Here is a 21808-nt window from a genome sequence, read left to right as displayed (position 1 = left end):
CATGAAAAAATAAGACCTAGTGCATTTTTTGGCCCAAAATTAATATAAGACACTGTCTTATTTTCAGGCTCTTCCATGCCTCAGTTTTTTCCATGTGAGGGTAAATGATCACATTATTGCCTAGCTCTATTAAAATCAAACATTTCTTAAAAAAAGCATCATTTATTTATTTACAACTTTTATATTGTTTCTAGTCTTGCATGCAAAAGCATCAGATCAAAGGACCCTTCAAATATTTGCCTGCCAGTACTATAAAACAGATGTTTTTCTATCCAAAGTTCAGCTGCTTTTGCTAAAGGGTACCAGGTGACAAAATATGTTAATACTCCGAAGGTGTCAAAACAGGTTATTTAAAATTGTATAATGGGAGTGATTAATTTCACATTAATTTCTACAAATAGGATATATTTTGTTAGCTGACGGCACAAGACAATTTCCCCCTTCCTATGACTACAAATAAGGGATTAGGGTGTTATTTATTGTAGGAATGATGAAAACAAACATGGATCCTGAAAAGATGAACAGGGGAATTAAGAGTTAAAACAGCCTCAAAAAGGTGGGCTGTTTGGTCTTTCAAATCTAGGCTGAGACTGAGCAAGACTCGGGAAGAATATTCCAGACATATAGCACAGCAAGGTAAAAGTGATAACAGCTTAGAAAACAAAGTTGTTTACCTGTGACAAGGGTTCTCTGTAGACAACTGAGAACTGCAGTCATGTTTTCTGGCAACATCATCTGGCCAAGCCAAGATGAACTATCGGGGTTTGCTTGCTTTTTAATTCAGTAAGTTTGCAAGATTCCCACATTCCCTTCAGCAGCCTATGATTACTCAGTTGTTCTAGAGCGTACAGCATGAGACCCTTACTGTGCATATGTGGAAAAATAAAAGATAATACTAGGTCATTCTTGATGTCTACCCCCTTTTTTTTAGGTGATAAGGCTGGAAGGAATGTATGGTTGCAAAGAACCCCCATTATAGGTAAACAACTTTGCTCACTCAATAGACATACTGTACAGTGCAAATGCCAGCACACTTTTCTGTTGTTGGTGACCCAGAAATTGATTGAGATGGTGGCATAGAGTAAAAATTAATGTGCAACCAAGCTGTGTAAAACTGCTTGCTCAAATGCCATGTCTAGAGGAAGGCTACTAAAATGGTATGTGGTCTTCATCATAAGGTGTATAGGGACAGACTTAAAGATCTCAATCTGTATACTTTGGAGGAAAGGCGGGAGAGGGGAGATGTGAAAAGAGACGTTTAAATACCTACGTAATGTAAATGCACATGAGTCAAGTCTCTTTCATTTGAAAGGAAACTCTGCAATGAGAGGGCATAGGATGAAGTTAAGAGGCGATAGGCTCCGGAGTAATCTGAGGAAATACTTTTTTACAGAAAGGGTGGTAGATGCATGGAACAGTCTCCTAGAAGAGGTGTCTGAATTCAAAAGGGCCTGGGATAGGCACGTGGGATCTCTCAGCGAGAGAAAGAGATAATGGTTACTGCGGATGGGCAGACTAGATGGATGTTCCCAAGCAGTTACATGCTTGACTGCATATAACAAAAAGAAGTGTATTTTGAGAGCATCACTTTTCAGACTCATTTATCTGGTAATTAGCATTGTTGATAACAAACAATTGTGACATCCTTCTTACACCTTTTGGTCAGATTGGTTGGAATGTAGAACTAGAAAAATATCAGCAGGATTTCAAAGAGTTAATATAAAGGGATCTCATTTAGAGATTATCCCTCCATTCATTAAAAAAAAAAATTTTCCTGCTTCGGTCCCTTTATACATACACTTATCTTAAATAGCCTTAACTCCAGTTTACACATCCAAACCAGACAGGGTTTAGGAAAACCCATTCTACAGAGTACTCACTGATCGGTCTGACCACAAATATACTTTATTATTTAGATCATCATAACTCTGTCATTCTCTTTTCCTTAGATTTGTCAGCAGTATTTGACACTATTGATCATGTATTACTACTTGAGAGACTAAAATCCATAGGTGTCTGTGACCAAATACTTGATTGGCTCAGTTCCTTTCTCTTTGATCGATCATCTATAGTTACCTTCAATAACACCGTCTCTAAACCTTATAGGGCTCATAATAAGAAAAACAACAAAAAAAGTCTAAAAAGTGGCCTAAATGGGTACTTGGACGATCAAAAAGCCTGATCGTCCAAGTACCCATAATCAAAGCTGGTTTTAGACGAATTTAAAACCAGCTTAGGCCTTTCCCCTGCCTCTAAACGTACAGAGAGAAAAAAGAGTCGTTTTAGAGGCGGGGAAAGGGCGGGCGGTGCGCCGACCTACACCTAGACGTACAACAGGTATAACCAAATATTTTGACAGGTTGCCTAGTCGGCACTTATACGTTTTGACTTAGACCAAGTCAAAACAGGTATAAGTGCCGAAAAAGGGGCCGCTGAGCTGATGGCGGCTCGCGCGATCAGTTCAGCGGGCCGGCAACCTATCTCCTCCCCCCTCTCCCCTCCCCCACACCGTAACCATCGTGGCAGGAGAGATGCCTCATCTCCCCTACCGCAATGCGATCACCCCTCTACCCGAACTGCTGCGACCCCCGGCAGGAGAGATGCCCAAGCTCTCCTGCCGCAGGTTGTGGCAGTTTGGGTAGAGGAGAGAACGCATCGTGGCAGGGGAGATGGCCAATCTCTCCTGCCGCGATACATCACCCCCCCTCCGACAACATCGGAGCAAGAGGGAGCCCAAGACCTCTTGCCCCGTCGACAGCCCGACATTCCCCGATACAATTGGGGAAAGTGGGAGCCCAAGCCCTGTTGCCCCGGCGGCACCCCCTACCACTCATCCCCACTAAAATACGGGCAGGAGGGATCCCAGGCCCTCCTACCCTTGACTCAACCCCCTCCGAACCCCCGATCGCCCCCCCCACCCCCATACCTTGATATTGTTGGCCGGCCGGCCAGCCGGGTTCCAAGCCCGTCTGTCCGGCATGCCAGCCAGCCCAGGAATGGGGCCGGATTGGCCCAGGTGGCTCAAACCCCGCCCACAGGTGGGGCCTGAGGCGCCTGGGCCAACCAGAATAAGCCCAGGAGCCTTAGGCTCCTCCTGTAGGGGGGGCCTTAGGCACATGGGCCAGGCTTGGGCTCCCTCTTGCCCCAATCATGTCGGGGAATGTCGGGCTGTTGATGGGGCAAGAGGGCTTGGGCTCCCTCTTGCCCCAATGTTGTCGGGGGGGGGTCGCTGTTCGACAGGGCAGGAGGGCTTGGGCTCCCTCTTGCTCGGATCGTTGTAGGGGGGGGAGTAGATTCTGTAACCAGTGTTGTTTTTGATAGACACCGGTTACAGAATCCAGCTTTTAGGCAAAGGACGCCTTCGCCTCCTCCTTCGCCTAAAAGCCCTTGTTTTGGACATTTGGGGCTTAGGCTTTTTTTAGGTTGATTATATGGTATAAGTTTAGACGTAGTGGTGGTCTGGGCGTTTAAACAGCTGAAAGTAGAGGCAGGCCATTATAAAAAAAAAAAAAAAAAACAACCCTCCTTTTGGACTTTTTTTTGATAATGGACATTTTCCCTGCTTCTACTTTCAACGTTTAAGGCCTTAGGCCAAAAGGGGACTTAGACATTTTTTTGATTATGCCCCCCCACACTTTTAATTATGGTATTCCTCAAGGATCCATCCTATCTCCATTATTGTTCAATATTTTTCTGTCCCCTCTACTAAGTCAATAGGCTTCACCGCCTTCGCATACGCAGACGACATACAACTTTTACACCGTCTAAATCCAAAAAATAAGGAGGAAATACTCGAGATTAATAAAAAGCTAGAAAGGATTAAACTTTGGCTTAGTTCCATCATGCTAGCTCTAAATATACAGAAAACAAAAGCTCTTCTCTTCCCATGGAAAAAGGGAATAAACTTGAGTACCCCTTTCACCCTCGATAACTTCCACTTGGAGTTGGTAACATAATTAAAAATATTGGGTGTCATCATCGATGAGAAATTTTCTTACCATGAGCACATAAGGAATACTGTAAAATCTTGTTTTTATAGACTGAGAATGATTCACTCGATCTCTAAGTTTCTAGAGCCAAAATCACTAAATATATTAATCCACTTTAATTATCGCTAAGCTTGACTACTGTAATCCTTTATTAATAAATGTCACACAAAAAGAAAAGAAGCGTTTTCAGATAATTCAGAACACTGCCGTTAAACTCATTCATAACGGTAAAAAATATGATCATGTCACTCCTTTCTTGATTAAATCTCATTGGCTTCCAATTAACCACCGTATTAGTTTTAAAATTTTACTCTTAGTATTCAAAACTCTTTCCACTAATGAACCCCAATTTATTAACAATTTACTCATCCCTTATAGTACGTCGCATTCTCTCCGGTCCACTAATCAAAACCTCATGGTAGTCCCCTCTCTGAAAATCATTGGAACTCGATGACATGATATGTTCTCAGTGATGGCCCCGCAACTTTGGAACACTTTACCTCAACATGTAAGAGAGGAAAATAACTTTGAATCGTTTTAAAAGTAATTTAAAGAGTTTTCTTTTTAAAGATGCTTTTAATCTTTAAACTATGCTTAAATTTTACATTAGTTTCTTTCAGGTTTCTATTTTACCCTCCCTAATGTTATTTCCTTTTATGGTTTTCTGCAGTACTTTAAAATATTGAAATGTAGTTCTGTCCCTCTTTGCCTTATGTATTGATCTGTCTGTAAGTCTGTCGGTCTAAATTTTAAACGTCTAAATCACAGGTGTCAAAGTCGGTCCTCGAGGGCTGCAATCCAGTCAGGTTTTCAGGATTTCCCCAATGAATATGTATTGAAATCAGTGCATGCAAATAGATCTCATGCATATTCATTGGGGGAAATCCTGAAAACCCGACTGGATTGAGGCCCTCGAGGACTGACTTTGACACCCCTGGTCTAAATTTTAAACGTCATGTTGAAATATATGCCTTTTTAAAAATATAATTATTAATATTGTAACTCGCTTAGTAAAACCAAATAAGCGATTCATCAAATTAAAATAAAACTTGAAACTTGATTGAAATGGAATTCAAAAGATGACCTTGAATAGAAATTTAGGATTGCTTATTATTTACTATACTAAAATTTTCTACATGGCCTGGCAGTACATGATCAAGTCAGTTTACATAGAGAGATTAGGGTTAGGGTCTGATAATTTTCTTTCATTTATTTAACTGCCTTTTTCATGAAGAGATTCACCCAAAGTAGTTTATAATACCCTGAATAATAATCAGACACTCTTAAATATTTTCCCTATCTGTCCTGGCAGGATCACAATCTAACTGTGGTACCCGGGGCAATGGAGGGTAGGGAGTTAAATGACTTGCTAAGAGTCACAGGGAACAGGTTGGGATCAAACTCACAACCTCAGGATGCTGCTTTTGTCTCTATTCTGTTTTTATTTTCTAAGTTAGTGGTCAACAATGTGATGTGTATTTATGTTTGAAAATCAACCAGGGAAACTCAAATAGATGAATATTATATTTATTCAAAGTCAATAAAACAATCTCTAAAACAAATATTGATTGACTTTGAATAAATATAATATTCATCTATTTGAGTTTCCCTGGTTGATGTGTACAGTTCCATCCACACTTTTTCCACAAATATTCATCTATTTCTCACAGAAGTACATTTAAAAAAAAAAAAAAAAATTGAAATTCATTTTATAAACTCCATAAAATTGGTAAAAAAGTCAGATGACCTACCAAAATAAAACCATGACAATATTATTTCACATGGGGGAAAAAAGGCCACCTCAATTGAAGGTGGTCAAGTTCACCAAAATTCATACAGCTAAAAACAATGCAGTATATACCATATTTTTCGCTCCATAAGATGCACCTCACTATAAGACGCACCCCAGATTTAAAGAAGGAAAGCAAGAAAAACACCCATTCTGAATCAAATTGTATACTAATATATACCCAACACCTTTAAATTCAGTCCCAGCCTCAGCACCTTTAAATTCTGAGCCTGCTTCCCCAATCAATCCTCATTTTTACATACCCCCCCAGCACATTTAAATTCAGTCCCAGCCCCCCAGCACCTTTAATATCTGAGCCAGCACCCCCCAATCATTTGTTACATACCCCCAGCACCGTTAAATTCCATCCCAGGCCCCCCCCCCCCCCCGGCGGTACCTTTAAATGTTGGCGGTTGGTGGACGGCTGCCTGCTGCTTGTCAGGGCCCACGGCGCACTAATGCCTGGGCCCAGACACTTCCCTAATTGGGCCGGTAGCTGATGCTTCTCAGGGCTGCTGCCTGCTGATTACCGGCACGTCGAGGTCAGCGGCGCACAAGCGCGCTACAGCGTGGGCAGGCGCCACTTCTGAATGACTGCTCTGTTCTACTAAGGCAGCCATTCAGAAGTGGCGCACACCCATGCAGTAGCACGATTGTGCGCCACTGGCCCCGACATGCCGGTAATCAGCAGGCAGCAGCCCTGAGAAGCACCAGCGACCGGCCCAATTAGGGAAGGGTCTGGGCCCAGGCATTAGTGCGCCGCGGGCCCTGACAAGCAACAGGCAGTCATCCACCGACCTCCAACATTTAAAGGTACCGACGGGGTTTTTTTGTGGGGGAATATTCGCTTCATAAGATGCACCTTTATTTCCGCCCACTTTCTTGGGGGCAAAAAGTACGTCTTATTGGAGCGAAAAATACAGTATTTCTTGGGAAATCAGAAGTTCTAATTATTCATTTTTTACCATTTCAAAGATCCATATTTCACCCACCCACCCCGCCCCTCCTCCTAAAACAAACAAAAAAAAAGTGAGAGAGAGAGAGAGACACACACACACATTATGCAAGAGATCTTCTGCATTATGTCTTCTGCAAGCAGAATCCAAGGGAAGTTCCTGCTCGTAGTGCTAATGCCCTGACTTTTCATGTACGCTGACCGAACCATCTTCCAACCCAAAGTACACCTTCTCTGCCATATTAATAAAAAGGCCCGTATCCACCACACCTGGAAAGAAGCAAATACATTATGAATTTCTTTTACCATGGTCTAGGTTTTGTTTGTTTGATTTATTTTTTAATTGAACTCTTGTCATTTTTTTTTTAATTAAATCAATTTTTATTTAATTTTCAACACTTACCCCCTGCTTTACTAAGATGAACTAACCCATTAGCACATGCTAAACACTAATGCGTCCATAGACTAACATGCAAGCATTAGCGATTAGCACGCGCTAATCTGTTAGCTCACCTTAGTAAAACAGGGCCTTAGACATCAAATAAACACAAAACATATCAAATTGAGCCACATGTTTGTTCTTCACAGTGCCCCCAACAAGAAACTCCTAAAATCACACACCCTACCCACCTAAACCTCCCTTCCCCCTTCAAATTACATATTCATCAAATAGCTACGGGCTCTAGGAGGCATATTATCCCAGACAGGTGACCAAATCTGTATAAAATGCAGCCACAAAGCTGGTGATGCCCTCTTAACACCCAGACTTTCCATGCGTAGCAAGGAATACACACTCCGTCACTGAAGGGGGTCATTGCTGTCTCCAATTTCACTCATCTTTAACCCAGCCTAGGCTCTTCAAATAAAATATATGACACTTTTAGTAGAGGAGTAGTCTAACAGAGCAGCAGGCTGGGAACCAGTTCATATCCCTTGTGATTCAGGCAAGTTATTGCAACTGTGGATACCAATTATGTTGACAGACTAAGTTGTTTGACATTTTTTTTTTTACTCCCAATTGATAGTGGACTTCCATTAGAATTTTCCGATCAAAAAAGAATATGCGAGACCATCTCTAGGAAAACAAAGTCTGGTGATTTTAAACATATTTTCCCAGAAACGTTCACATGTGGTCAGCTACATCAGTTTAGGTTTATTAGGATATACCAAGTTTTAGGTTAGTAACTCAGACCATGACTTTATCAGCCTTTGAATACTGTACATAATAGTATTAAATCAGATAACCCAACTACCAGGGACTAACAGAAAGAAGATTATCGAAGGTATAAACCTAATCTTCCATTCTGTTACGCCCCTTCTGGATTCCATACGCTAGGTGACATGCCAAAGGGTGCAGAGCTTGGCAGGGAGAGAAGCTGGTTGCATAGCCTGGTAGAGTAGGGAGGGAAGGGGACTGGGTGCAGAGCCTGGCAGGGAGGGGGGACAGGGTGCAGAGCCTGTCATGGAGTGTGTGTGGAGGGGCTGGGTGCAGAGCCTGGAATATATTAGTACACAATTTGGTTCAGAATGCTTTTTTTTCTTGTTTTCCTCCTCTAAAGCTAGGGTGTGCCTTATAGTGCGAAAAATACAGTAGGCTGTAAATGGTATATAAATACTAAAATAAATAAATATTTTGTTTATAAATTTAATTTACTTTTAAAAACTTTTATATATTGTGTAAAGAAAAAGGAAATGCCTAGACTTTCCTCTCTCAAATTCACGAATCATGCTAGAATTACAGAATAAGCACTGCTTTATTTCCAGCTAATTACTGCACATGAAAAGTGGATAGTGGTTTTAACTCATACCGGCTGTATAGAAATCTGGTCTAGTATGCTAGCCAAAAAAAAGGCGCCATTAGTCTTTTAAAAAATAAAAGTAAGCTATTGGTGGTAGTAGAAGGAAATGTGCATCGATGCCTGGAAAAGCTCACTGTAAATCTCTGAATAACTGTGGAACAAGGGCACCATCTAGTGGACACTTCAACAAACAAGAAGCTTCAGCACATTAGAGCCATACTGGCACAAATGCTTCTAAGGGTAAGGGAAAGCCAAAGGTTCTTCATGGTCAGCAAAGCCATTTCTTTTTTTTTTAATTAACTACAAGGACTGCAGGAGTTTGTAACAAAGCAGACTAATATAAGTAAACCTCTTTACATGTAAAGAAAAGTCACACCTTGCACATTCTCTTCAAGCTTGGGGGAGGCCGCCTTATTCTTTCACTTGTCCTGGAGAAATGCAGTGGCCCTGAATAATTCTTGTATATTATGCAATGTGGTCTAGTTAAATAAATTTTTCCGCATCTTGTTGAAAATTTTGGGGTATAAGAAACTGTATGGTATGGTATGTAACTGATTTATATGATTCTTTAGGTATGGACTCAACACAAAGTCATAGTATATGTAGCCTATCCATGGCCTAGTAAAGGGGGGGCAGACTGCCCCGGATGCCATCTTGGTGGGGCGCGGACACCTCTTCTTCTTTCTGCCCCTGTACCTCTTGATTTCTCATCAGCAAGAGCAGCATTTCCAACCTGCTTCCTTCGCCAGCCTCGGCTCTCCCTCTGAAGTCACTTCCTTGTCATGGGATCAAGAAGTGATGTCAGACGGACAGCCAAAGCCAGTGTGGCAGCAGAGTTTAAGAAGTAAAGGAGGGACGGGGAAGGAATGGGGGTGGAGTAAAGTGCTGGAGGTCCACTGCCCCAGGCGCCTCCTACCCTTGCTACGTCACTGTGTCCTATCAAGGGCTTTCTACAAAAGTTAAAAAATACCCAAAATACAACTTTATCCTATATACATAACCTTCTCCTTTAATCTCTCAGTGACGTACTCAAACATCCACACGCAAGGCTGACTAAATGGTTTGGATAGACATAGCATTAAGAACTGCCATACTGGGATAGAGCAAAAGTCTATCAAGTCAATAATTCTGTCTCCAACAGTACCCAGTCTAGGTCACAAGTACTTGGCAAGATCCCAAAAGAGTAAAACAAATTTTATGCTGCTTATCCTACAAATTAAGAAGTGGATTTTCCCAAGTCCATCTTAATAGCACAGTTACTTACCGTAACAGTTGTTATCCAGGGACAGCAGGCAGATATTCTCACACATGGGTGATGTCACCGATGGAGCCCCGCAGCGGACAGCCTCAAAAGCAGACTTGCTTGAAGATCTTTATAAGAGCTTCCGAGTGCTGCACTGTGCATGCGCGAGTGCCTTCCCGCCCAAACTAGGGCGCGCGTCTCCTGTGAGGATCCTCAGTTCAGATAACTAGCTAAGAAGCAAACCAGGGGAGGTGGGTGGGTTGTGAGAATATCTGCCTGCTGTCCCTGGATAACAACTGTTATGGTAAGCAACTGTGCTTTATCCCAGGACAAGCAGGCAGCATATTCTCACACATGGGTGACCTCCAAGCTAAGCAGAATGGGATAGAGGGAGAGTTGGCCATCCCTCCTGGATAAAGTATCCAAACAGTAATGAGAGGTGAATGTATGAACCGAGGACCAAGTGGCAGCCTTGCAGATTTCCTCAATAGGAGTTGATCTGAGGAAAGCTACAGATGCCGCCATTGCTCTAACTTTATGGCCCGTGACTCGACCCTGCAGAGGGAGACCAGCCTGAGCATAGCAGAAAGAGATGCAAGCAGCCATCCAGTTGGAGATGGTGCGCTTCGAGATAGGACGTCCCAACTTATTTGGATCGAAAGAGATGAAAAGTTGAGGAGTTGTTCTGTGAGGTTGAGTGCGCTTGCAGTCCAAAGTATGGAGCGCCACTTCTCCAGGGTGAGAATGAGGTTTTGGAAAAAATACTGGCAGAACAATAGATTGATTGATGTGAAATTCTGAAACCACTTTAGGTAAGAATTTTGGATGAGTACGGAGGCCCACCTTGTCATGGTGGAAAACTGTGAAAGGTGGGTCTGCAACCAAAGCTTGTAACTCACTGACTCTTCGAGCAGACGTGAGGGCAATCAGGAAAACCACTTTCCAAGTGAGATACTTGAGATGAGCTTTATCAATTGGTTCAAATGGAGGTTTCATCAGTTGAGCCAAAACAACATTGAGATCCCAGACCACTAGAGGTGGTTTAAGTGGTGGATGAACATGGAAAAAGTCATTTCATAAATCAGGAAACTACAGGATGTGCAGAGAGAGGTTTCCCATCAAGAGGCTGATGAAAAGCAGCAATCACACTGAGATGGACTCAGATAGATGTAGACTGAAGTCCAGATTGCGATAAGTGAAGTAAATAATCTAAAACAGAAGTCAAGGAGGTAGACATTGGCTCCAGTTGGCGGGTGGAACACCAAGCAGAAAATCTAGTCCATTTTTGGACTGTCGAGTGGATGGCTTTCTGGAAGCAACCAAAACATCTTGAACAGACTGGGAAAACTGCGAGGAGTCTGTCATGTAGAAAGATACCAAGCTGTTAAGTGTAGAGACTGCAGTTTGGGATGGAGTAAGGAACCTCGACTGAGTAAGCAGAGAGGGAAAAACTGGTAGAAGCAGAGGCTCCCTGGTGCTGAGTTGAAGTAGAAGGGAGTACCACGGTTGTCTGGGCCACCGAGGAGCTATCAGAATCATGGTGGCATGTTCTGTCTTGAGTTTGACAAGAGTCCTGAGAATCAGCGGAAATGGAGGGAAGGCATAGAGAAACTGACCCGTCCAATCCAGGAGAAAAGCATCTGCCTCGAGACGCTGGGGAGAGTATATTCGGGAGCAGAACTGAGGCAGCTTGTTGTTGAGGGGGGACGCAAAGAGGTCCATATGCGGGGTCCCCCATTGAGCAAACACCTGACGTAGAGGCGAAAAATTGAGCGTCCATTCGTGAGGTTGCAGAAGACAACTCAATTTGTCCGGTAGCAGTTGTGCTGACCCTGAATATATACAGCTCTGAGAAAGATGTTCTGATGAATTGCCCAATTCCACAGCTTCAGAGCTTCTTGACAAAGGGAGTGAGATCCTGTACCTCCCTGTTTGTTGACATAATACATGGCCACCTGGTTGTCCGTCCGGACAAGTACCACATTGTCGTGAAGGTGTTGAAAAGCTTTGAGAGCATTGAAAATCGCTCCGAGTTCCAACAGATAGATATGACAAAGACGGTCTGCATGAGTCCAAGGACCTTGGGTATGAAGCCCATCGACATGGGCTCCCCAGGCATAGCTTGACAAATCTGTCGTGAGAACCTTCTGATGAGGGAGAATGTGGAACAGTAAACCTCTGGAAAGATTGGAAGAGAGCATCCACCAGTGGAGAGTCTGCTTCAACAAAAGAGTCACTGTGATTTGTTGAGAAGGCGGGTCTGTAGCTTGTTGCCACTGAGATGCCAGAGTCCACTGAGGTATGCAAAGGTGAAGTCTGGCAAAAGGAGTCACGTGAACTGTAGAAGCCATGTGGCCGAGCAGAACCATCAGTTGTCTTGCTGAAATTGATGGAAGACGAGACACTTGATGGCAGAGGCAAATGAGGGTATCCCGATGTGGTGGAGGTAGAAACGCTCTGAGCTGGACAGTGTCTAGAGTGGCCCCAATGAACTGGAGAGATTAAGATGGGGGTCAACTGGGATTTTGGAAAGTTGATTTTGAATCCCAGACTTTGGAGGAACATAATAGTCTGTTGGATCGCTGCAATAACCCCTTGTTGAGAGGGGGCCTTGATAAGCCAGTCGTCCAGGTATGGGAAAACTTGAAGACCTTGGACACGGAGGACTGCAGCCATCACCACCAGGCATTTTGTGAAGATCCTGGGGGACGAGTCCGAAAGGAAGAACTCTGTATTGGAGATGAAGATTCTCCACCTTGAATCGAAGGTATTTGCGAGAGACTGGATGAATGGGGATATGAATGTAAGCCACTTTGAGATCCAGAGAGCAAAGCCAATCTCCCTGATCCATCAGGGAATATAAGGTTGGCAAAGACAGCATCCGAAACTTCTCTTTGACTAGAAATTTGTTGAGGGCTCTGAGGTCCAGAAAGGGTCGCAAATCCCCCGTCTTCTTTGGAACTAGAAAGTAACGGGAATAAAAACCCATGTTCCGTTGGTTGAGAGGAATCTCCTTGACAGCTCAAAGGCGAAGGAGAGCCTGAGCTTCCTGAAGAAGAAGAGGAAGTTGCGACGAATTGGAAGGACACTCTCTTGGAGGGCAATCTGGAGGCACCTGAAGCAAGTGAAGAGAGTATCCCTCTTGCAGGATGGTGAGAACTCAGAGATTTGAGGTGATCATCTCCCACTGGGGATAGAAATGGTGAAGACGACCTCCAATGGGTAGAAGAGAATTCTGATGCAGGGAGGTTGGCATGCTCAGACTGGGAATGTCAAAAAGACTGAGCTGGTTTAGTGGCAGCAGGAGTCTGAGCCTTCTGCTGACGTTGTTGTTGCGAGGTCTTCTAGGCAGAGGCCTGGAAAAAGCTGGTGTCGTTTCTGAGGATAACGACGCTGTGGTTGTTTGTAGGCCCGAGCAGGAGGAGTCTTAGGCTTGGGCCGAATCAGGGAAGCAAAAGAGCGCTCATGTTCAGAGAGGTGCTTGGTAACAGTTTCAATGGAATCACCAAAAAGTTCAGTCCCTTGACAAGGTAAGTTGGCTAGACGGTCTTGCAGATTGGGATCCATGTCAACAATGCGTAGCCAGGCAAGACGACGCATGGCTACTGCAAAGGCAGACTCTAGAGGAAAGCTCAAAAGCATCATATGTGGCTTGCAACATAAAGAGTTGTAATTGAGACAAAGTTTTGAGGACCTGTTTGAAGTCTTGAAGACATTGACCTTGAAGATCCGGGTAAAATGAAGGCAACAATTTCAGAAAATGGTTGAAATAAGTTGTAAAAATGTAATTATAATTAAGGATTCTATTAGTCATCAAGGAATTCTGGTATAATCTGCGGCCAAACTTATCCATGGAATGACCCTCCCTGCCTGGATGAACCGCAGCATAAAGCTTAGATGGATGAACTTTCTTTAAAGAAGATTCCACCACCATAGACTGATGTGATAATTGAGATTTCTCAAAGCCTTTGCAGGGTACTGTGCGGTAGTGGGATTCCAGTTTGGATGGAATAGCTGTAATGGAATAAGGAATTTCCATATTCCTCATGAAAATTTGCTTCAACACTGGAGTCATAGGAAGCCTCAAAGTCTCCTTGGGTGGATGAGGCAACTCCATGTCAGCCAAGTATTCTGGGGTATACTTGGAATCAGAGTTAAGATCTAGTTGGAGGGCTTTCCCCATGTCGAAGACGAACTTGGCAAAGGAAGCAGACTTCGAGGTCGAGGCATCCTCTGGAGAGGGGGTGCGAGACCGAGGAACTACAGAGTCTCTAGAATATTGAGACAAGGGCTCCGATTCCAAGCGCACAGTGATGGAAGAAGCAGCACTACCTGTATGAGGTGGAGTCAGCGAGTGCTTGCACTTCAAACTCCTCGATGGAGAGGTCCCCGGGGTTCAAGGCACAGAGTGAGTCGAGGCAAGAGGGAAAGAATCTCTCAAAGATGGTCTCGACGAAGGAGTTCTGGACCTCATTGGACTTCGAGGAGAAACAGCTGGCGTAGAAGCGGTACGAGACTTATGCTTAGATGTAAGAGTCTTGGTGGCTTTGGATAAATGAGGCATAGAAGACACAGTATCCAGTGAAGATGAGAACTTCTGTGCAAGAGAGGACTCTTTACGAAGTTTGGAAGCAAGGTGCCTCGAGTGCTTCGAGCGAGGCGTAGGAGACATTGGCCGAGGCTCAGGTGAAGAGTCACTAGATGAGAGCCTATGAGGTCTCCGAGACCTGCCTCGAGGTGCTTCGACAGGAGGCTCAGACTGCTGCTCAGGCTGGCCGGAAGGAGGCAGGGTCGAGGACAGAACAAACTGATCCACTATCGAGGAAATTTGAGTAGTCAGTATGGCCTTCAACATGTCCTCGAACATCGGCACCGAGACAAAAGGATCAGGTCTCATAGGTGCAGCAGTGCGCTCCAAGGAGGGCGACCTCGAAGATGAGTATTCCCGATGCTTGGAGGCACGCTTAGCTGGAGGTCTCGAGGAGGCTGGCAGGACTGTCGGTACGGCCTGGGATGCCTGAGACTCTGGTGGCTTCTTAGGGACGGTACCTGAAGGAGAGACAGGAGACTTACCCATGGAAGATGACTTCAGAGGAGGCACCGACGAGGCCTTTAAGACCGAGGATGTCGAGGTCGAGGCCTTAGCGGGAACAGAAGCTGGGATCGAGGTCTTCGAGGTCGAGGCCGGCGTCGAAGCCGAAGACAAGGCTTTCGAGACCGAGGCCGTTCCCGAAGTCCAGGTCGAGGCCTTCTCGGGCGGTTGGTCCAGTGTGCCAAAAAGTTGGAGGAAATTGACACAGCGGCAACGAAAGGCCCGAGGTTGAAGGGTAAAGCAGTGGTGACAATCTTCAGGGCAGTGTCCAGGACCCAAACAGACCATACACCGACTATGGGGGTCGGTGATGGAAATTGTCTTGCTGCATTGACTACACCGTTTGAACTTGGTAAGAGGCCGAGACATACTGAACAAGGCGAGCGGTTGGGTCTAGGCCCGAGGTCCGCCGGCCGGACGGAAAAAGAAAATAGAAGTTTTGTTTTTTTTTTTTAAAAAAAAAAGAGATAAAGGAAATGCGAGCACAGCAACTGAAAACAAAAAAGAAAGAAGCCAACGAAGGCTGCAGAGCTGAAACGAAGAGCACTTCTCAGCTCTGCGGAAAACGTTGAACTGAGGACCCTCACAGGAGACGTGCGCCCTAGTTCGGGCGGGAAGGCACTCGCGCATGTGCAGTGCAGCACTCAGAAGCTCTTATAAAGATCTTCAAGCAAGTCTGCTTTCGAGGCTGTCCGCTGCGGGGCTCCGTTGGTGACATCACCCATGTGTGAGAATATCTGCCTGCTTGTCCTGGGATAAAAAGGTTTATGGACTTTTTTCAGGAAATTATGCAAACCTTTTTTAAACCCACATTCTCTGGCAACAAATTGCAGAGTTTAATTACATGCTAAGCGATTTATTTTTTTCATTTATTACCTAGTAGCTTCATTGTATGTCCCCTGATCCTTGTATTTTTTTGGGGGGGGAAAAAAAAAGAGTAAACAAGGAATTCATGTCTACCCATTCCACTCTACTTAGTATTTTTAGAGACCTCTATTATATCTCCCCTCAGTTGTCTCTTTTCTAAGCTGAAAAGCCTTAGCCTCTTAAGCCGCTCTTAAGGAAGATACCTCATGCCCTTATCATTTTTGTCGCCCTTCTCTATACCTTTTCTAATTTCACAGTATCTTTTTTGAGAAAAGGGTGACCATAATTGCACATAGTAATCAAGGTGCAGTCACATCTCAATACAATGAGTGATACAATGAAAAGAGGAGATACCTCAACCAACCACAGGGCTAGAGGGGTACCTCCTCTAAGGCACCCATCCTCAGCGCCACTTTGCTTTCATGTGGTATCACTGTAGTGCCCAGTCTCCTCCCTTCTTGGGCCTATATGCACCACCTCTGCAAGATTGAACAGTCCAGTGGCAGCAAACTGGAGACTTCAAGCAAAGAACTAACTAGTCCTTTCTCTGAAAACAATAGAAATGAGTCATACACCTGGAGGATGATACTTAAAAACTTATGCAATTAACCAGAAATTCTCTTAAAATTTAAGATCAGCAAACACATTGAAAACCAACTCCAGACTCCATCCCTTCTACCTTGCTGTACCATATGCCTGGAACAAACTACTCGATATATCAGGCTCCGCCTCTGGCAGTATTCAAACCCAGACTCAAAGCCCACTTCTTTGAAGATGCTTTCAATTCCAAACTACCTTCTAAGCACCAATATCTTTCTTATCATTCACTCTAATTCCTCCACCTGAGCAGTGTATTTTCTTGTCCAGTTTGTCTGTCTTGACTAGATTGTAAGCTCTTTTGAGCAGGGACTGTCTGTGTTTTGACGTACAGTGCTGTCTAGTAGTGATATAGAAATGATTAGAACCGTGTTTTCCTGAAAATTAAGACAGTGTCTTAAATTCATTTGGGGCCCAAAAAAGGCACTAAGTCATATTTTCAGGGTATGCACACGATCATCTCTCCCTCTCCTTTACCCCAATTCTTCCTCTTTCCTTTCTCTCACCCAAATGCGCAGCATCTTTCCTCTCCTCCCTCCCATCCCCCTGTGCAGCAGAAGTTTTCCCAGCTTCTATCCTTCCTTACCTCCCATCCCTTGTGCAGAACCCTGGAGCAAATCCCCCTAAAGCCAAACCCCTGCTGACCCTCCATCCTTCCCTCCCCACCGACTGCAAGCGAGCCCTACCTTCAACCGAAGTAGCGTCGAGCCGGCAGCACTCTAAACAGGCTGCTTGGCCTTGTCCGTCGGGGATTTCACTCTGCCGCGTTACTGGGTACGTTATTGGGCACATGCAAGCCTTTTCAGTGGTCGAGTTACCAGAACTCATTCAGTTGATCACTGGTCTGCAACCCGGCAAAACCACGTTGAGGACCAGTATTGTAAAATGACCTTCAGAATAAGCTAAAGTAACAGGACAAAAAACCCACAGGTACAAAAGCACACAAGAAACAGTGGGAACGGACAATGAACACTTCACGTAGGATCACTGATGTAAAAGAGTCTGGTTTATTCCAATAAAAGGACATATATAAACTGTGGACCCAACACACTACTGTGTTTCGGCGAATCAAAACGCTTGCATCAGGGATCACTGTAATGTTGTAATCCATGGATAACAAGTCCTTTGTTAGTACAAGGCGAAGCAGCGTATTTGGAGGCAAATGCGCGCCAAAAAAAGGAAACTCTGCAATGAGAGGACATAGGATGAAGTTAAAAGGCGACAAGCTCCGAAGTAATCTGAGGAAATACTTTTTTTACAGAAGGGTGGTAGATGCGTTGAACAGTCTCCTGGAAGAGGTGGTGGAAACAGAGATTGTGTCTGAATTCAAGAGGGCCTCAGACAGGCACGTGGGATATCTCGGAGAGAGAAAGAGATAATGGTTATTGCGGATGGGCAGACTAGATGGGCCATTTGGCCTTTATCTGTCATCATGTTTCTATGTTTCCATGTTTCTAAATAATGGCTTTCACTACAGATACTAGATAGGGTGAACACCCTCCCACTTTGGCCCCGTCTCTTGCGAAAAACTCCCCAAATCTGAAACAAATGTAATAAGAAGGGATTGTCCAAGTGTCCCTTAATAACTTTTAATGGAAGAGATGTGTACAACAGATGAAGAAGTGGAAAAAAGGGGGCAAAGACCCTGCTCTAAACAAACACTAAACTTCTCCACCCCAAATTTCCAGTCCACCAGGAAGCGTAATTGCGCTGCCCAGTGGTAACAATGAACATTGGGGGATTTCCTTCCCCCTGCTCTTGACCAAAACAGAGAACCCTCAATGACAATCGAAGATTGCTTCCCCTTCATATAAAAAATCATAAAGGTCTGCTGAATCTGTTTCAACACCTTAGAAAGAACATGTATCAGTAATACGTTAAACAAAAACAGTCTAAGTAAAATGTTCATCTTAAGATTATGGCGCACTTGCATCTCTAAATAATGGATTACTCCAGGGGACAGCTTAAATAGAAAAACGTCCTCAAAAATATTTCATCCTTTTATGTCAATCCCAACAATTCAGATTTCCCCATGTTGATTTTAATACCTTAGACCAGGGGTAGGCAATTCCGGTCCTCGAGAGCCGGAGCCAGGTCAGGTTTCCAGGATATCCACAATGAATATGTATGAGATGGATTTTCATGCACTGCCTCCTTGAGATGCAAATCTATCTCATGCATATTTATTGTGGATATCCTGAAAACCTGACCTGGCTCTGGCTCTCGAATTGGCACCAGAATTGCCTACCCCTTCCTTAGACTGCTCCATAAGATTTACGTTCACAAATGAGGACTGGTAAAGTTAACCTAGGTTGTTGAACATACGGTAACAGATCATCTGCAAATATTTATTTACTTGGATGGTTTTATATCCCGTCCTCCCCAAAGAGCTCAGAACGGGTTACAGTTTTACAGTCATGGTATTACAACGTACAATTACATAAGACTATTCTTGGAACATAGCATGGAGTTACAGTTTATGCTGCACAGGGATACAATTGTACAGAATTAAAGCTTACAACACAACAAGGGCATCGTTTGGAGGATAATATTGAAATAGGATATTTAAGGAGTCTCGGTAGAGAGGTTCCAATAGTGGTGAAAGAAAGCCAGGAAGGTTTAAGAGGAAGACTGAGTAAAAGACTCAAATTTTCCTTGTCTTCTCAGCAGCCTAAATGGACCACAGCTAATGAAAACTAAAGCTAAAATCCACAGTGCTTTTACAGTGGCTGACTTTGTGCCACATTCTGAATAACAGATGATACAATAACTCCACAGAGAGGCTAATTCCTAAGGAGTTTATCATCCCAAATTTACAGACTTAAATTTAAAAGCAGAAAATTTCTGCTTCTGCTGAAAACACATGGTCATTTTTTGGCTGAAACTGAAAACATGACCAAAAATTAAAATAAATACACTATAGTATAAAACCCGTAGTGGAAAAATAATAATAGTAAAAGCTCTTAAATCCCCACTATATCATGAAAAGTGCAAACGATATTACTAACTAACTAGAGGGGCCTCAGTTAAGGAGCCTACGCAAGTCATATACTCTGACCGCACAAGTCTGCGTAGATTTTCAGCTCCTTTGCTCCAATCATCGGCAACCCTCCAGTCCCTAACCTCCACTAAAATTTTGGATTTTATTGTGCATAAATATCTAAAAAAAATTTTATTGCAAAAAGTTTAACAGTACTCTATAAAATCTAAATTTTTTTAAATTCTTTTTATCTTCTTCAATTTTCGATTTAACAATATGAATGCACTATTTCTTTAAGGTGAGACTACATTTTAACATCAAAGTGTTCATGGTAGAGTTTAAAGTTACTTAGCTCCAGCCAGACTGTATATTCACAGCAAATTGCTTCAAAACATGCCAACGTGGCCAGCGTTTCGTGGAAACTTATTACATCCACTGCTTCAGGGCCGGTTAGTGGAGCATGCTGCTGGAATATCTCTGCACAGGAAAAGTCTCAGTAAATAATTCCTGTGCAGAGATATTCCAGCAGCATGCTCCACTAACCGGCCCTGAAGCAGTGGATGTAATAAGTTTCCACGAAACGCTGGCCACGTTGGCATGTTTTGAAGCAATTTGCTGTGAATATACAGTCTGGCTGGAGCTAAGTAACTTTAAACTCTACCATGAACACTTTGATGTTAAAATGTAGTCTCACCTTAAAGAAATAGTGCATTCATATTGTTAAATCGAAAATTGAAGAAGATAAAAAGAATTTAAAAAAATTTAGATTTTATAGAGTACTGTTAAACTTTTTGCAATAAAAATTTTTTTTAGATATTTATGCACAATAAAATCCAAAATTTTAGTGGAGGTTAGGGACTGGAGGGTTGCCGATGATTGGAGCAAAGGAGCTGAAAATCTACGCAGACTTGTGCGGTCAGAGTATATGACTTGCGTAGGCTCCTTAACTGAGGCCCCTCTAGTTAGTTAGTAATATCGTTTGCACTTTTCATGATATAGTGGGGATTTAAGAGCTTTTACAAAAATTAAAATAACCTTTCTTCAAAAACAAACTGAGCAAAAAATGATATGGGACCAGTTCTGGCACCATATCCAAAACTCAGTTGGCCTCTACTCCATCTACTTTGGGCGGGTGGAAATGAAAAGTAGAGCATTGCAAGTTTTGATGAATTCTGCTGCAAGATTAATTGTGGGTCCTTTGTGGATGGCCCATATCACACCAATTCTGAAGCAGTTACATTGGCTTCCTGTACAATAGAAAGTCCAATATCAAATGTTCTGGATTGTACGTCAGGTTTTATATCATACAGTCCCTGGATGTTTTTCAGATTTGTTGGGAGTTGTATTGTCCAAGAAGGGAATTAATATCTGCACAGGATATGAAATTGTCATTGATGAAAGAGAGAAATGTTAACAGGGTTGGGAATTCTGTTTTCAATAGTAGGGGTTAAATTTTGAAACTCATTGACAGGTCAGTTACGATTATGTAAACCCAGGAATACTTTTAAGAAATTATTGCAGACACAATTATTTTTCAATGTATTTATGTCAACAAAAATACAGTAATTATTTCTGTGATACTTTTAAAAACTCATGAAGATTTAGTTATAAGACAATGCATTTATGTGAACGAAATGAGTATGTTCATAGTGGAGGATGTAGGAGAATTTATATGTTATATTGTAATTATTTATTTTCTATGTTGTTTTATAAACTGCCTAGATTTTAGGTGGTATATAATTTTTTAAAATAAATAAATACTACTTCCTATGTGATGTCATACATCGAGCATGTACTGCACACTTTTCTGTACAAATCACACATTGAATGAAAATGCTACTTTACAATCTGAGCTGGAAAATAGAGGTTCCAAGTTGTGAAAGGTTACCTGGTATCATTTTAATGGCAGTGTTCACTATGCTCCAGTCGTGTACCTTGTCAAACTTCCAGTCTAAAAGAAAATTTCCATTGTCCGTCACCACTGGTCCCTAGGAAAACAAAAGTGCAATTATTGTAAAGTTACAATCAACTAAAGCATTCTACCACTTGCGAGGAATAAGGTAAATCATAAGAAAATTTATGGGAGCATATAGGCTACTGAATTTCCCATCATTAAGCATGATATTGATGTACCCTGCCAAGATACACTTGGTACTTACAGCTTTGCTAACTGCCAACCTGAGCTCAGCAACTCCCCCAAACCTACTGGCTAATGTTTTGGCCACTGGAACGTATGCCATTGGAATAACTTCTATGGGAATGCCCTTCTTCCATTGCTCCCCCAGACTCTGAGAATCTTTCCTATAGAGGCAATTGAAAAAAAAAAAGCTGCTTAGCACAGCAAACACTATCATTACCAACTATTGCAAGATGGTAGTCTTTACCCAGAACAGAGACATGACCAAGACTTTTTCCCCATAATCATACACAATTTATGAGGCATAAAATACAGATATTTCCAGACCTGTGTAAATCAGCACAGAAGAAGATTCTTACG

General features: G+C 43.0%; 1 protein-coding gene across 7 annotated transcripts in view; it reads right to left on the bottom strand.

Moving 5' to 3' along the window:
• RPIA (ribose 5-phosphate isomerase A) overlaps positions 1-21808 on the bottom strand; it is a 63350-nt gene that overhangs the window by 8320 nt on the left and 33222 nt on the right. For 6 of the 7 annotated variants that reach the window (XM_033952385.1, XM_033952360.1, XM_033952367.1 and 3 more), the window contains 3 exons: positions 21471-21612; positions 21200-21299; positions 6788-7003 (listed from right to left, as the gene is read on the bottom strand). In XM_033952385.1, coding sequence (XP_033808276.1) covers positions 6906-7003; positions 21200-21299; positions 21471-21612 — 340 coding nt within the window. In that variant the 3' untranslated portion in view covers positions 6788-6905. Of the gene's footprint in view, positions 1-6787; positions 7004-21199; positions 21300-21470; positions 21613-21808 lie in introns of those variants that run through there. The other variant, XR_004540139.1, reaches the window with a different exon arrangement.

Source organism: Geotrypetes seraphini, chromosome 1 (assembly GCF_902459505.1).
Source record: "Geotrypetes seraphini chromosome 1, aGeoSer1.1, whole genome shotgun sequence".
Taxonomy (NCBI): domain Eukaryota; kingdom Metazoa; phylum Chordata; class Amphibia; order Gymnophiona; family Dermophiidae; genus Geotrypetes; species Geotrypetes seraphini.
The sequence above is the reverse complement of the archived record's forward strand: the minus strand, read 5'-3'. Positions and strand labels throughout refer to the sequence as shown.